The 18657-nt window shown below is 33.5% G+C and overlaps 1 protein-coding gene across 1 annotated transcript; it reads right to left on the reverse strand.

The window, feature by feature from the left end:
- Positions 1-17362: 17362 nt before the first annotated feature.
- Positions 17363-18624, reverse strand: LOC124540812 (probable deoxyhypusine synthase). Its single transcript, XM_047118533.1, has one exon. It carries the CDS (start codon positions 18475-18477, stop codon positions 17365-17367), a length of 1113 nt encoding a protein of 370 aa, XP_046974489.1. The 5' UTR covers positions 18478-18624; the 3' UTR covers positions 17363-17364.
- Between the last annotated feature and the right edge of the window lie 33 nt (positions 18625-18657).

Raw genomic sequence — 18657 nt, forward strand, 5'->3', positions numbered from 1 at the left:
TTATATAATATATATTAACCATTCCTTACATCGCCAATACGCCAACCTTGGCAGCTAAGATGCCAGCCAGATAGTTACACTGGTTCACTCAAAAATAATATGGTAATCTGATGAATAGATGGTACCTACCCAGACTGGCATGCACAAAGCTCTAATACTAAACAAAAGTATATGTCAAGCGGTGAACGAACAAGGGTTGATATTGATATTTTTAAAGTACATGGGCGCGACTAGCATGAATCATTACTAAAACTAATACTGAGGTAAGATTATTTTATCGCTTTTGATATCCTCTTGGTTTTATTCAATGGTTGCTATTATCAAGGGAAACTAGGTGATACATAGTATATTATAAAAATACACATGTATGGGTAAACACAAGTACACCGCGTATTTCCTAACTTCTATTATTTACGGTAATTTTTACACACGGAAAAAATATTGAGACAGAACTCATTTTCCTAATTTCCAACCATAGCTATAGAGAATTTTAGTAGCGAGAAAACTGTATATTTGAATTGGCCTAACTAGAGATCTCGAGAACTACGTCTTAATATTGTAGCAACTAGACCCATACGCAGTATCTCTTGCACTTATGTACCTAGATTTTTCGTATTGTATGTAAGCTAGCGACCCGTCTCTGCTTCGCAGGGTGTAATGCTATGACGACACATTAGAAACTTTTAAAATTATCAGATTTTTATTACTAAATTCTCCATTTATTTGATACAATAACCTTTCTCTCGAATTAGTCTATCTATAAAAAAAAATCGCATCAAAATCCGTTTCGTAATTTTAAAGATCTAAGCATACATAGGAACAGACAGCGGTAAGCGACTTTGTTTTATACCAAGTAATGATGATAATGATTATTCTTACGAGAACATACCTCAGACATACGTCAAGACAAAACCCTATTTTTACTATATGTAAATTGCAAGTACAATCTAAAACTAAATTGATGTTTGAAGTAAAATACGTAATTTGCATTTATATGTCACATTTAGAATTTTATTCGGACAAATCACGCGAGGCATCGACTTTAAGTAGGCGGAGTCACGTGCTCGACTTCTGCATGTAGTCCATTTAAATAGATCGTGTCTCGAGATTAAATAAATTCGAAACAACACAACCTTCAAAAAGATTAAACAAAGTTAAATCGAAAAGTCAAAAATCAAAATATTCTTTACTAGTTGTCGCCCACGGTTTCGCACGCGTTTTAGAGGGTTGATGGTTATGTGTCAGGCAAAAAAGTCCATGTCCTTCCTTGTTGCTCAAATTTGCATCACACCAAATTTCATCAAATTCGGTACACTGGTTTGGTCATGAAAGAGCAACAGACAGACAGAGTAACTTTGACATTAATAATATTAGTATAGAAGTATAGATTCATGTAGGCTTATAAAAGCTCTTTAAAATTATCATGTTAGTGATGAATCAATATAGAGCTATCAACGGTTCGGAAACTATATTTTACCGAGAAGAACCGACCAAAAACTCAGTAGTCACATTTTTCCATTTAAATTCCAATTAAAATTAAATTATAGATGGTCCCGTACCTTTAATTTTTATATAGCCTGCCTAGAAATCAACAAATATTAAATCCATGCTTATTTATCTTGAATATAATCTTGTATTGACTAAAATGCCTATTTATCAATATTATCTTTATAACCACCTCTTATATATAGAAGCTGATGATCAAATTGTGAAAAAATACATCGCCAACGAGACTTGAACTTTATATTTTTGTGAAATGCAATGCTATCTGGAAATAAAAATTTTCATAAACAACAAAAAAAACCCAATCACAATAATAGAAAGATACACCAAAGATACCTCGACAGACGCGTTATCTGATGTAGAATAATGAAAAATAAATATAGATAATCTGTCGTTTTATTGAACGTCATGTTCTTTACATTTTTATATTACAAAATAACTAAGACAAACGTAGTTAACGTAAACTAAGCTTGCTAACTAACTTAAGCTTTTCTACTTTAGCATCCGTGTGTGCGTGATAACAACGCTCGGTAGTCGCCAAACGCCATACAACTTTACTAGTGTGCGTAGTCGGTGTCAACCAAGAAAACCCTACAATATATCCAGCAAAAAATAATACGAGAATACTTTAAGTAATCTGTTTTTTACAAATTACCTTTTATACGACAATATACAGTGTCAATCAATAGTATCGCTTCTTTCTTTTGATTGTTAAGGCCGCGTGCCCGTGGATGACACCGGCTCCAAACATAACAATATTTATAACTACATTATATAATCGTAAATCGAATTTTATGTAGTCTTATTTTTTTCATTTCATTCACTTATTTCTATTTTTTTATTTATTCATCTTGGCAGTCTATCTAGACTTGTGAATAATCAAAGATCAAGTTTTTAATGGTACGCTTAATCCATTATTAATTAAAAGACCTGAGACGGCGGACGAGCATATGGGCCACCTGATGGTAAGTGGTCACCATCACCCATAGACAATGACGCTGGTAGAAATATTAACTATTCCTTACATCGTCAATGTGCCACCAACCTTGGGAACTAAGATGTTATGTCCCTTGTGCCTGTAGTTACACTGGCTCACTCACCCTTCAAACCGGAACACAACAATACTGAGTACTGTTATTTATTTATTTATTTTATTTATTTATTTATGTACCAACAGAGTATACAGAGAATTATATAAATGAAAAATGTGTACAAAGGGATAACTTATCTCTAACAAGGGATCTCTTCCAGAAACCCTGAATCTAGTGGAGATTATTTGTAATACATATTTATGGTGTAGGTACAATATACATAAATTAGTTTATTTGGTGGTAGAATAACTGATGAGTGGGTGGTATCTACCCAGACGGGCTTGCACAAAGCCCTACTGCCAAGAAATATACTTTCTCTGATTAATAAACTATCTATGGTACATTTAAAAAATGAATTATTTGTGATGAGAAATTATGGCAGTTCCGTCATCGCACCCTCCCTAATGAATGGAATTCCAACCACGCTATGTGAAAAATTGACATCCCGCTAAGTGAATCGAGATCATTCCGCGCATGCAGGTTGTGGAATGCTTTTTGTTTTTAGATTTTCCAGAGGCACTATGGGGGAATTTTCCTAAATTAATTAAGCAAGCAAATCTCCTTATACTGTAGACTGACATCAGCTGGATACATAGCAAGATTCTCTATATTACGATTAAAAATCCGTCGTGAAAATCTTAATATGAATAATTAATATAATGGTATAAAAATCTTCTTTATTCAACTAGACATTTTATATTGCTCCTTACTGAAACTAAACGCTGTACATCATAAACATATTTTAATCTTCATGTTTTTTTAAATATTTATTTATGACACCAACAAAAAAAATGTGTATAGACGTTAAAAAATGTTTTGTGTGTGTGTAGGCGAAGGAATAAATAAAATATCCTATGAGTGAGTGGTACCTACCCAGACGAGTTCGACGAAACAAAACCACAAAAAATAAATATTTTTTTTAGATGAATCAATGTGTGGTTATAGATTGCATACAAACACAATTTAATAAAAAAGTTTTTATGTGTCCCTAATTCTAAAATCATTTAATAGTCCACTCCTATAACAAAATATAGATAAATTTAATTGCAATAAAACATCTAGACATAAATAGTAGTATAGTATATTTTCACTCCCAGCTAAATTAATGAGCAAGAGCTGAGATGGCCCAGTGGTAAGAACGCGTGCAATTTAATCGATGATCGCGGGTTCAAACCCACACAAGCACCACTATGTATGTGCTTAATTTGTGTTTATAATTCATCTCGGGCTCGGCGGTGAAGGAAAACATTGTGAAGAAACCTGCATGTGTCTAATTTCATCGAAATTCTGCCACATGTGCATTCCACCAACTCGCATTGGAACAGCGTAGTGGAATATGTTCCAAACCCTCTCCTTAATGGAAGAACCTTAACCCAGCAGTGGGTAATTTACAGGCTGTTACTTAAATTAATAAACAAAAGGTTGAATTCGCGTAAGTAGTATCTTGTATGTCTCCCCCATACGAGATCGATATAACGCCGCCTTACCAAGACAAAGTTGACCCCCTGTTAACGTTGTAAGTTAGTGATAACGTGCATGTAAAGCACGTCGTCCACAAAAATATAGCTAACAACGCTAATTTCCAAAAAAAAATATATATGTTATTTAAAATATATTAACGAATAGATTTGTATATCTAAACCAGGAACGTAATTTTCTGTTTTTATAGACGGCTAGTTGTGTCCACGACAGCATTTGAATTTAACAAGTTATTGTTGTAACCTATTTAAGTTCTAATTACAGCTATCTGTCATTAAAAACCCTGGCACAATCGATGCAGTCGTTCCAGAGATTAGCCGGAACAGACAGACCGACAAAACTTGAAAAAAAAAAAGATTTAAGTATATGTATACACGGTAACACATATACATTTAGTGAAAAGCGGTTATTTCAATATTAAAAACAGACTTTCCATTTTTTGTCCTATAAATTAAAAATAAAGAACCATCAACCACTTACCATTACAACCACGATACACATACCATACACCGAACATTCGTTCTATGCTATTATAATACAGTAGCTTGGCATTGGCGAGTATTTAGTAAATGATACTTAGTGGGATAGTAGACGGTCGTAAATTTAATGACATTGATTATCTCGTGCATTGGAAAGCCAGACAGCGAAATGGGCCTCTTGGTAATAATAAACTCTTTTCAGACATTGGGATTAAAAAAAAAGTATAAACCAAATAAATAACTATCGAATTACACTTTTATAGACATCTGAGATATTATGTCTTTCTACTTTAAAGTAGAAAATTTAAATTGGAAGACAACAAAATAAATTAAGAATATTTGGCAATAATCCAGACGAGTTTTCTTTAAGACATTACACTTAAATGGTATACACTTTAATCACACTAATGCTTTCGCCAGAGGCTTCCCCTGAGAGGGACAGATATTTGGTAGCCTTTGTGTGTGTGTAAGTTAGCGAATATATCTAATTGAGTTATTAAGTAACAAACAAGCAAACAGAAACTTATGCACCACCACCAATGACGAACTACGTGGTCCCGAGTTCGATTCCTGGCTAACCGGAAACAGGCTGGAGGCGATCATCTCAATCCCAAGGTGTGCAGTCAACTAGAAAGTCATTAGTGTTTTAACATCCTTAAGCACACAAACGCTCTTTGACGATTATTTTGAATTTTATAATTGAATATTTTTGAACGTTTTCTGGGATCCTGTTGTAAAGAACTAGTTACTAACCCTATATAATCGGGTACTTGGAGTTAACAAAAACAGTTGAATGCTTTGTAAAGTACATTCGGGCGTTGCTGCAAGTAATACCAGTAAGGTATATAAGGTAAGGTAGGTAAGGTATGCTTAGGTGTCAGCATATAGCGCTGTAATCAGTGGTACGCGATCCTAACTTGCGAAGCACTCGTACGTAGTCGCGATTCGTTAGCTCCGGTTTTAATTGCGACGTGTTGCGACACGTTACGTTCGCTGGTTGAGCTGGAGTGTTTCATTTCGTCCGTGTTTTTGTTAATGGCTTCGGTTAAATATTAGTTTTCGTATTCGTTAATCCGTCTGTCTGATCTGGCGCCTCGTTATGTTACAAATTTACATATATCATTTCAATTCAATATATGTTTTATGGAATAGCTGCGTCCCCTGACCACGGACCGCTTGTTCAGATTGTAAATATAAGAGTATATACATACATACTAATACATAATTAACATATAGCCTTTGACAGATCTGGATAAAATAATTTCAAGTAAGTTCAATATGTAGTGTCTGAGTTCATTGACTACAAACAAAAAAAATCTTCTCTATATAGTTCATTTGAGTTTTATTTAGACAGTTAGAAGATGAGTTAATAGTTTAAGTGAACGTATCGATATTAATTACACCACTAGCTCTCGCATACTTAGACAAAATCATCTAAATTTACAAATCACCAGCTGATAACCACCCGCTTCTCTGGGCAATAAATCAAAATAGGTAGAAAAAATTAATAGCCAATCATTAATTAAGTGGCATATGGCCAATGGTGGTAGTTTGTTGAATCATTTGTAACCTCAAACATTGCCATATATCTAAAAAATATTCTCAATAATTCTTTGGAAGTACAGATAGCATATAAAGTCAGAAAAAAACAGTAAGAAAACCATTTTTTTAATATCTAAAGAGGAAAGGTTGCGAATTAAAACAACTGCACGGTTGACACCAAAAAATATACATTAGAAAAATGGCACACGATCGTACAGTGGGCGTGTACATAATAGCACGTCTGCGTATATGCCCGTAAATTTGAAAAGTAGCTCTGAAAGATGCATTGTGCTTGTAATGGGTGCTTTCGCATACTTTAAAGTAGCTTTTATGTGTGGTACCATTACTAGTTTTTGGCATAGGGTTGTAAGTTTTAGGGTAAAAAAAAAACAAACGAAAATTCTCTGGACCAATTATTTACAGTGGAATTATCCTTGCTTTTTAAGTGCTTTAAAAGCCTTACTGTATCACCAATAGACGCACAGCGGGTAAGCTAAATCTCGTATCGGGTAGGATAATGCAAGGAAAAAAATATGTACATATAACAAACCTTTTTTATTTACAGAACTTTTTTTCATCTGTATTCTTGTAATACTACCGACTATCATGTAGATATATATATGTTCATAAACACTGATAAAAATTATTGATTAATTAACGAGTCTTTCCTAATCTTAGGACTCAATCAATAGAAACATTCACATCGAATAATATGCCTTATATTTTGATACATAAACCCTAATTTCAAATGATTCATAGGAGTTTAGTATTTAGCAAAAATGCTGCACTATATGAGGTATTGTTGTAAGATCAAGCCACAACAACACAATATCATCCATTGTTCATAAGTGGAAAGAAGTGCGTGGCGTCGTTAACTTGTTGTTTGTATAACGCAACGACAAATTCGTGATGTGAGGACTGTTACTTATAACTTTTCAAAATTAATTTGAATGGGAAAAAATGTGCGAGACATTGTGAGGTAACCTGCATTGTATGCAAAAAAAAGGCTATAGGCCAACTATAAACATGTTTCTGAAGGAAAACAAAAAAAATTGACTTCAAAATTTATTTCTCATGATCATTTTAAACTAAAAATGTCAATACAATATTATTTTGAAAATCGAATCATAAATTTGTTCACATCAAAACATATTTCACTTTTTTTATTTCCTTGAACTAAACTGATCATCCATGAAAGAAAACTTTTGATATCAGTTTTTAAGTGATAATTTCTTCAATGCAATTCTTAGTTTAATGGCTTTTAGTTGTGTGGGTACAGATTATTTCACCAATTTTCCGACGGAAGATAACTTCATATGGGAGAGTAAACTGCTTCGTTACGTAACGCGTTACGGCGCCAGTCTATTTGACTTCTCCTTCCTTCTGCACTCATCTCTTCTATTATGCATGAGTTATAATTCTTGTACATTAGAATTTTGGGTATGTACATGTTCAAGAATTACAACTAATAACATTTTATAATCAATAATATCATCAATATCAAATATATCATATTAATAATCATAAAATGTAATTAATAACGTAAGCTTTCCTCAGTTAAAATAATTACAATACTAAATAGTTCGACATTGATTTGGTTATGTTATCACTTCTGTCTGGTTTTTCCGAAGCGCACTCGAATTTTTTTAAATAAAATGTCATTCTGTCCTCTTTCTGCCCTCTAATCGAAGAACCTCAAGTGATCACTACACTTCATTTCCTTATTTAAAATTTCAGAAAAAAAAACCTTTAAAAAAAATAGAAAATATCCTTTGAACAAGTAAACAAAGTAAAAGCATTACTGTCATTCCGGTCCGTGTAGTCGGTGAAAACGGTAGTACATTTAGACTCCACTGAAAGTTGTCTAAATGCGAGTAGTGCTTTTCATACCAGACACGCTTGACATGGTTGAGCCGACATCGCAAAATGCCAAGTGTCTTCAGGCAACTCGAGAAAAAGATTTTTTTTTGCATTCCTTACAAAAAAAAAGTGCTTTAAAAAAGATTGCAAAGTGTAAATACATCACTTACTAGACGTATCCTGCGGGTTCGCGTGTATCATTCATCCTTTACCTGTATTTGTTTTTTTAAACAGGCTTTGATTTTGTGGTCATCATTATCATCAGTATAAAACAAAGTTGCATACCGCTGTCCGTCCATATATATTGCTTACATCTTTAAAATTATGCAACGGATTTTGATGCGGTTTTTTTCAATGGATAGATTGATTCAAGAGGAAGGTTTATACGTGTTTTACATGTACAATATAGTAAAAACCACATTCTGTAGTATATTTAGTATACTATAGTAGTAGTAGTAGTAGTCGTAGTAGTAGTAGCATTGAAATAAAACTAGTTATAACGGATTTGAATCGCGTATATTAATTATTATTTTCTTTTTTGGCATCCCGACGTTTCTAGCACTTTACAGCGTTCGTGGTCACGGGTAGACTGTATCAGCATTCCACCAGTGCAAAGTGGCGGGTTGCTAGTTGTAAATATATCACAAAATTTTGAAGACTGGATTTTACGGTCTCTAAGACGAAAGTGTAGGTAAAATTTCCTCTCAATCGTTTTGGTGGAACTATTTATACATATTTAGTTGGTGGATTTGACAGTAATCCTGACCGCACGTTGTTTTGCGAGAAACACAGGGGCGTACAATGAAATGCTATTGAGTTTGTCTCTTGATAAATTCTCAGTAACAGACTAATTTGGGAATTGGTCGTGATGATATTCCCGTGCCTGGGCGATGCAACCCGATGCACTGTCTACACTTTCTAATCGTGTTAATTGCTGTTGGCTGGTAAGACTTCGTACAAGACCGTCCGTATTGATTAGTCATCCAATATTCCACGGCCAAACAGCAATACTTATTACGATACGAAATATGAGGAAATCAGCTCATCTGAACTCCCAAGGCAGGTTGCTTGGCGGTATAAGGATTGGCTATACTTCTTCCAGCGCCAACGTCGCTTTGGACAGTGTTGGTCATTTACCATTAGGAGACCTATTTGTTTGTCCACCTAACTATATTAAATTTAAATATATAGGAATATAGTAATTCCTGCGCAGCATTGGCCGAAATCTTCCCGGGCTCTTTATAAATATTTACAATGGTAATGTAAACAAAAGTCCATCGCAAACGATAAATATGATATGATCGGTCCAGTGTTTTGGTTCCCTAATGTTTGTCAATACTTATGATATATGTACATTAAGTAGCAAAGTTTTCTCGGAAATACGAGTATTTTAAATACTGGATCAAAATCCGATACATATTATACCTTGTCTTTGATTCGTTGGTTGATTACCGTCGTATGATATTACTGGTAATTCTGCCAGAAGCCTGATAGAAGTTTGACGTGTTTCAAGTAGTTGTAAAATTAATAGTTTTTTATCTCCTACTCCACCTGCGTCAGAATCGGTTCAGGCATTGAATACTCTACTTCCTTTTCGATACCTCTGACATGTATACAAAATTTCTTTAAGATCGTTTGAGTAGTTAATAATATCATTTAAATAAATTATTAAAATATAAAATTTAATTTAAACATAAACTCATAAGCTTTATCCAGTTGAAAAGGTCCAAAGGCCTTTATTTACTGCTGGGCAATAATATACTGATCAATATCATATTGTTAAATTAAATTAAAAGATATCGTAATATCTGTACTTCGTTTATTCGTCATAATAATCTGTAGTAGTAGAGAGACAATCTAAAACGGTCCACGAAATCTCGACGCTTGCATTATCCCAAACAAAGACGGCTGAAAACCAACGACATAAATACATTCATTCTTTAAATAATAAGCTTCATAAAAGATAATTCTAGATCTTTCTGGGTTGCAATTTGATTCGCCGTTTCGTCCATTGAAAAATAAAAAAAAATACACATTTTAAAGACTAAAAAGTGTGCACCACTTTCGTATTGAATAGCAGTAATTTAAATCTCGACTTTAAACAAAGTGAACTAAAGTTTACTTTTGATTAACAATGTCAATTTTACAACGAGTTCTCTGACGCTCTAATTTATAGGAGAATGCTGGAAGAATAGCTTAACCCTTTCATAACTTTTTAATAAAAAAGAATAAGCAAAGTTCAAATATACTAACTCTTTGGAAACGCTTTTACAAACATGTTTTGTTGATCCTGTGTTACCATAATATTCTGATAAAACAAACCATCATGCTCACTGACTATTCATCAGATATTATAAGGAACAAGTTTATGCACAAACACAGATGCACGCTCTAATCCATTTCTGACATAATATTATGGAACTGCAAAATATACAAACACGTATGAGTGTGTACGTGCTTTTTGAGACACGAGAACTTCTGTGACGTCAGAGTCACGATGCTGTGGTGATCATCTTTGCTAACTACCCTACTTTAAATACGAGATGGTATTCCAGAACTGGTGATTGTGCTGCTATTCTGGTTAATCCCTATGGTAAAGTTGCAGTGTAAGGTAGCACAGTACAGCTCTTACTCATACACCAAATTGAAATATATTTTTATTGGCATAAGAATTAATAACATTAAATGAACCAGAACCCTCCTGTCACCAGTGGAGGCATTGAGACGAGGTGATATACTTTTGATGAAGCTTTATGCACCATTACAAGGGCCAAGTGTTTCGACAGCAAATGGGTACATTCAATACCAAAATAGTAAACCCAAATAAAGCTCTTGAAAATAAAACAACACTTGATTTATTCAATTTTAAGCTTGATACTTTATTAAATTAAACAAAACGCGTCTCTCTTATAACTTTGACCACAGTTAGAAGGGGGAGTCACGGTCGTAAACATGTCGGGTTTTATATCAACGCACCCTGCCCTGGGGTGACGTTGGTTGCTCGTTGGTTACCAACGATTGCTTATCAGGATACCTAGCACTTTATGTTATTACTACTGAGATGGCGACATGTCACAATAGAGCAAGTTTTAATACATGTTAAGTAGCTATTACGAGACGTCGAGACAAGTTTTTATACATCACAATATAGAGATAGCTGTATAGTTATTAGCTCCGCTCTACTCCCACAGGATTATTGCAAGCAATTCTCACGTATTTATTTTTTATTCAATATTATAAAAACCAATTTTCAGTTTATATAAACAATCCATTTTTATCGCTTTAGCGTTATTTGGGACCAGCTGAAAACCAATGCAGTGTGCACTCGACTACAAAACATTATGCGTGATATTTAAATTCATTCTTTTTATTCCCGAATAACAAATCTTTATTAATACACAAATTAATGACAAATAATCACAGGGTACGTATGTATTAGTCAATTGAAGCATTCTTATTATTTCTTTCGGAATTATTCAATAATATTCTCCGTGGTTGTCCACTCGTCGAGAGAGTCACGGTATAAAAACTACACCTGTGCTAATCCATCCATTTGTGCACTATAATATTTCCTGAGCAGTTGGCTCTAATCATTTAAAAATGGTAAACATGGCATCACGATTACATAAATTTACGTAGGAAAGGATGTGCGAAAAATGAACTGAACAAACCCAAGTATTTGGCCTCTTAGCGCAATAATTAGGAAATCCTAATTGACAACGACAAGCCTTCAAGGACCCTTTACCAGCAGATTTACCATATCATGCCATTTACTTATGATCTTAAATTTAATTTGGTAAAAGCAAAACCCTTTTTGTGGACTATTTTGGACAAACTCGAAATATTTCGCATATTATTTTTTGCATACTGAAATTTTGTAAAACGTCATAACATAATTATAAATAGTAAAATCGCTAGTTTTATTTATAAAACGGAAAAAGATTATCCGAAAGTGAGAATTGCGAAATGGGTGTTCTCATTCTTAATACTACTGGGATACTCTTTTAAGACACTAGAATTACATAACCATAATAGTAGTCGCGTGCGGTTTTGCTCGCCTTTTTAGGGTGTTGGTTGTCATGTTATTCAAAAAAGTAGCTTCTAGTCCTTTCCTGGAGTTCATATTTGGTTCATACCACATCTTATAAACTTCGGCTCAGCGGTTTGGTCGTGAAAGAGCGACAGACAAACTTTCACATTTATAATATTATTATAGATTAATGAAATACAAAATTACTCTATTTCTGGTCATAAATCAAAAGCAAAGATCGATACCACCAATTTCCTGTTTTTTAAGTTGGATAAATTTATCAAAGCTTGGCAAAAAAATCCAGCTAACACAATTTGGTGCCCTTTCTTATTTGCGTCTAGAGCGGCCGCTACTTTTACCCTTAGACCCTTATTAGGGTGCCGATTACTACAATAGCTGAAAACAGAGAACCCTAACAGCTATTACGTTACAATGAAAGAGTTCGGGATCAGGGAGTAGTTTAATGGCCCTTTGTGATACGAAGTGTCAAGTACTGCGTGCAGGTGTAAGATCTAATAAGTTGAACAATTTGAATAAATTATTGTTTCTTACATCGATTTCATAGAAATCATACCGTATATGAGTATTGGAATTAACATTAAATACTTAACGATAACGATGTCTATCTATTAATAGTTAAATACGCTATAATTATTATCGGTCATACTCACCTTTCCTATTTCAAACGGTCAAACCGTTTTGAATAAAGAAATGTATGGTATTCCAAGAACCAGAATTACTAGAGCTATAAATTTTAGACCTACCCTGTACAACAACAACAGCAGCCTGTAAATATTCCACTGCTGGGCTAAGGCTTATCGCTTTGAAGAGAAGATTTGAAACATATTCCACCACGCTGTTCCAATGCGGGTTGGTGAAATTAGACACATGCAGGTTTCTTTACGACGTTTTCCTTCACCGCCGAGCACAAGATGAATTATAAGCAAAATTAAGCACAATAATATTCAGTGGTGCTTGCCTGGGTTTGAAACTGCAATCATCGGTTCAGATGCACGCGTTTTAACCACTGGCCCATCTCGGCTACCTAGCTAGCCAGTAAGAGAATGTAACGTGGGAGTTTCATTTAATTCAATACTGTAACATGACGAATCAAAAGTGCTGTTATGAGCCTACTTGAATAATAAATGATTGCCAGTCACAATCAGCCAGATTGAGACCTAATAGAGTTAAATTGTAAATTATAAATTAAATTTCTTTACGTAATAAAATATCTGTTTATATTTCATTACTGAGTGATTTGTTCACATGTAATAAAATACATACATTTTAATATACACGTTTATAATTAGTTACCTAATCTACAGTAATTTCAATAAATAATATTACGTATTCATAAGCGGAAATACTTTTGACATCGATATTGTTTGTTGAAGCCATCAATAAAAATATACAAAATATATAACATTATACATCTTAAAGTTAGGAAATCCATATAAGCCATAAGATATACTAATTTTAGCTTCACGAATAAATAGATAAACTATATTTTATTGTACACTACATATGTAGATAAAACAAATACTAAAGTATAGTTATCATACTAAACACGTTTGTAGATTCAAGAAGTGTCGCGTAACAGCAATTTCTTCCGGAGACCATTACTGTTATAATTTTGCAATGAAAAACGTGAAACAAGTGGTATATTGAAAAGAACCCTCATAGTATTATAAAAAACCGATAATCATATTTAACAATATTTTTCTTAATACTTAAATCAAACATAACCCAACAACTCAAACCGTTATTGGACGAACTTAATTAAAAAATACACCCCGCTGTGTAAAATAGCTACCTGGCCGGATTTTTAGGCAAACAATTTTTCTCCGCCCAATTATTCTTTTGTGGGTTCAAAGATGATTACTGTTTTAATACCAATTTTTACCAAACCATAAATTAAAAAAAAAAAACCCCCCGTTTTTTTTGCTATTAGTTATAGAGATTTTGAGACGTATTCCAAAATATGGAATTACTTTAAGAGTTTGGAAAATGATAATTGTTAATTCTGTGTGATAACAAAACTTCTAGTGAAGTCACTAACTGGCCTCTCAGTCTCTCGATGTTTCGAGCTCAAAATTATATTCTATAACAAAACGATGCCCAATGGCTAGAATAGGTAAATCTAAGTAATAATGTACATCACTTGTGTTAATAACTGCTCTCGAAAACATCGCGAGAAGTCCTAAATGTATGGGATGTAATGCCGTCCTATGTGTTTCCAAATTTGTCGGAGTAACGAGGCGAAATAATCCAAGTCTCCTCAATGGAAAAGAAAGCTTTAGCCCATCTGTGGAACATTTACAGTCTGTAACTTTACTTTTATATAATTTGGTAAGTGTCGAGAACACTTCAAAAAATTCAAAACCAGATTCTTCGTATACAGTACGGGATTTCAACTTGAATAGTCGACTCTTTAATCTGTTGATATTCAATCATCTTGCCAAATACAATTCCCATCCATGTTTCCGGCACGGACGCCTAAGAGATGGAACTTACTGGAACCAGCGTGTTTGTCATTTTTCCTGCCACAATCCTCATCTAAGCCTAACTAAAAATTGTGCTTCAAATGAGTGAAAGAACATTACCTATACAAGCATCCCTATATATTTATAAGCTAATATTTCAGCGCAATTTAAACTACACTGGGATCTATTTAAATACGAATTCTGGATCACGTGTATATATAAATTACACTCATGATTCATACGAAACTTTTCAACTTAATCAAGAATTTTTCCCGAGATTGAAAGGAACTGTAAACAGAAATTAGGCACGAGATAAGCTCGGTACCCTCAATCCGAGGGAATCTGTTATCAACCGCGGCATAACGATGACTTGTATTCATAATCCACTGATTGCACGTTTCTCGTAACTTTTTCTTCGCTACGAATTCAAAAAAACAATTAATGAGGTTATTCAAAACTAAATATCCTATACAAACATTTTCACTGAATAACTTGATACAAGTACTACATATTTGAAAAGAGTTTTCGCCCGCGGTTTCGCTCGAGTTTTAAGGGTTTGTGGTGAGGAATTACTAATAAAAATATGTTCCTGTTGCCTATGTTCTTCACTGGAATTCAAGCTTGCTTCATTACTTCACATATTACGAGTTAACTTCGCATTTATAATATTATTATAGATTATAAAATACAGTATGTTTGTTTGTCCGTCCGTCCGGTTTACCCGCAATAAGCCCAAAAAAATAACGGACTGAAAAACGGACGAAAAAATAACGAACGGATCATTTCATTCACGGCAAGTTTATGTATACCTTATTAATTAATTTTATCAAATACACCAATTTACAAAAAAAATTAGTCAAAAAGTGTTAATTATTACGAATGATGTTGATACAAATCTTTCCAACTGGGATCTTTGCTGGATTGCACCTCGTAAGATAATAATATTATTTATTACCATATAAACATTTGAAGTCAACCAATATTCTTCATGCCAGCTTTGTAGGGACAAAGCTTGCATGGATAGCTAGTAAATTAAATCAAAATGTTGTGCGAGGCAGACTAAGACAGTAAAGATTCCCTTGGGTTTGGACTTACTGATGCTATTATTACTTATCATGATTAATATAAAAACTAAGGGCAACATCTAATATTTCAAATTGACAATGTAAACTTAATAATCAGTATTTTTATTATTACACTTTCTTTTATTAAGAGAGCAGTCAGATGTTTTTTAATAACAGTAAAACCAAAAAAATATATAATTGTAACATTATTAATCTAAATTTAAGTTAGGTAAAACTGAAGTGTCAAGCATGTTTTATTATACAAAACATTTTACAGTAAAACCTTTTCCATACTGTATATTCTGATACAGTAGCATGTTGCGTTTTCTTTTTTTTTTAAAAGTTTTTATACAATTAGAAAACGTAAAAAACACAATTACTAGTTCAGATGTGATACTTATTTCTTTCATTACGTTACACTTTTTTATTTTAATTATAATAAGATGAATTCTGATCAAATGATGCACTTTCGAGAGTTAAGTACTCATTTACAATAGCATTCTATAAAAAATTGGTATTACTAGTACACAACACAATGTTTGGTCTCTTTTGTTTAAAGGCTCAAATTGTTGATGATAGAAACTGACCTTGTAAATATTTAATAAAGTTGTACATAAAATAATTGTACAGTAAAAAAAACTTTATAAAATAATCTATTTCTTTACAAATACTCTCTAAATTATAGCAATTAAATTTGATATCCTATTACTGCTTTGTAAAAGCTGACTCATTTTAACAAATACTTTTTGTTAAAAACATTTATAATTATTTATGTTATAATAATAAATAAGAAAGGATTCTTACAAGATAAACATTACTAATTGCACATTTATAATATAATATAGTGTTATTATTTTAAGGGTTGATTCATCAATACATTAACTGCAATAAACAGTGTCGAAGACTATTAATTATGTAGACACATTGTTTAAAACGCCGACATCAAACGAATGAGAGTCGGTAAACAGTGTCAACATCAAAGACAGTCGGAACGTGCAACGAATTACATATCCTAACAAAATACCATTAATATCTGCCCCGAATGACCGTAAAACCTATAAATAACCGCCAAAGGACTAAGGATGCGACTTACCGGATAGCAGGAGAAAAACGACCAAAACATCTCGACACAACCACATATTGAGCACTTTATGACACAACGTCCACTTTGATATTGTTTTTGAGTTAATTTTAACTAATTGAGAACATTTTTAATTTAGGAAACGCTTGAAAGTAACATTTGTTAAGCAAGCTCGGCTAAATACTTCAATTTGCGTCCGACGCCGAAGCGCGTTCCGTACAACTGCAAGCGGCAGCGCTAAGTTGACTCGGGTCTCGAATTCGAGCTTTTTCAAGAACCGCTTTCACAGACAGCACACAAACACAAATTGTTTTCATTTACGCACGCATACAAAACGTTTTCCGAGCCCAGACAGCAGATAACTTCATAGCATATTTGACAGTTCATTCACACCAATCACGTTCCGTTTTACACCTCTGTGACTTTAATACATGAATTTTAAATTAAATAGAATAAACCAACCAAAATTAGTGAGAAAAGTATCCAAAAATAATTGTTTAAATATAAATCAATATTTAAATGTATCTATTTGAACATGATAAAATATTTAATTTTACATCGTTCCTCTGGCATAGATCGCTAGATGGCGGTAGTGACATTTAAAAGTTATCGCTATTCGACAATAGATGTCGAACATCTACAATTAATTTTAAGTATCTATTCATTACTAAATGTATAACTCATTTGTTGTTATTTCCATTAATGAGTATTTTATTTTGTGTAAGAAGGCGGAGAAATAAATAACAAAAATTTTAAACATTCTTTTTATTTTTGAAATAATACTTTGCAAATGTTTGGGCAACGAGTAGAGGGAACACAAGTGTTGCATCTGAATATAGTTTGACTGGTGTTGCGTTGGTTCGAATCTTTCCCCAAGAAACAGCTTCATCAGGTCTAGCTCCAGAGTCACTGCCATCAAATTCACTTGCAGTATTTACATAAACAGCAAAATCAGCACCATTCCTCATTAAATTAGCGTTACAGATATGGTGTTTAATCACACCTCCTCCTAAAATTATCATACCAGTGTTGTTAGCCTTCACGGCCATAGTGTTCAACCTACGCAGATCACCGAGAATATCAATTATAAGTCCTGGTCGTTTATACGAGTGGAAATACATCATGTCTCCTAAAGATCCATCAGTTAAAGCAGGGCTGAATATTGGAATTTTATTCCTCCATGCCCAGTAGCATACTGAACTTTCATTATTAATTCTTTCTCCTAATCGGGCAATAATCCGTGAAGGAGTCCAAACTATTCCATCACTGATCTGTTCATCTAACATTTCATTCAGCAATGGAGTTACCCATTCTTCAAACAAGCAATAATTGTCATTGGGCACCAATAGGTTTCCAATCCTGTTAATTCCTCGAGTCCTTAACATTTTACCACTTAAATTAAAGTCCCCAATATAAGTGGGGGCAAGGCATTTTATGAAGTCTTCTTCCACTCCTCCAGCAGTAGTTACAATACAGTCTACGAGCCTATTTTTAACGAGAAATAAAATAGTATCTCGTAACCCAGATGAAATCATATTAGATGTGTAACCTAAGAAAATCGTGCAATTAGTTTTCTTCTTAATGAAAGTATCTTCTTCAAAAGGGTCGCTAGTTTCTTCTGTAAGTGGCACAGATCGACATTTCAGCATTTTATTGATTTCTTCGACCGCTTTACCAAAGCTAGTGGCTTGGAAACCAGAGTGCGTGTAACTGTCTAGAATTTTATTGTAGTCAGTGCCGTTTTCCCAATCATATCCTGAGACTATAGGCGTTTCCGCAGGCAATTCTTGACTCGGTACCAACACAGCACTAACGGCGACGTCAGGGACTAACGTTTTCTTGTCGATTTTCGTTTGTATTTCCATTTTAATTGCTTCGAACTTACCTTTAAATAGATAAGGTAGTGCGCATATCAAGCACCTTGATTCCTTTGTTATTGTTTGGTTATTGTGATAATGTGATTGAAGAAAAACCTAGTTTCATTTATTTATATTTGTCAATGTCAAAACCTGATGTTAGTGACATTTCTTTATGTCAAGTGTCAA

Source organism: Vanessa cardui, chromosome 26 (assembly GCF_905220365.1).
Source record: "Vanessa cardui chromosome 26, ilVanCard2.1, whole genome shotgun sequence".
NCBI lineage: Eukaryota > Metazoa > Arthropoda > Insecta > Lepidoptera > Nymphalidae > Vanessa > Vanessa cardui.

Bases quoted from the DNA above. Each gene is read 5' to 3' on its own strand.
- LOC124540812 (XM_047118533.1), bottom strand. From the start codon at position 18,477: ATGGAAATACAAACGAAAATCGACAAGAAAACGTTAGTCCCTGACGTC.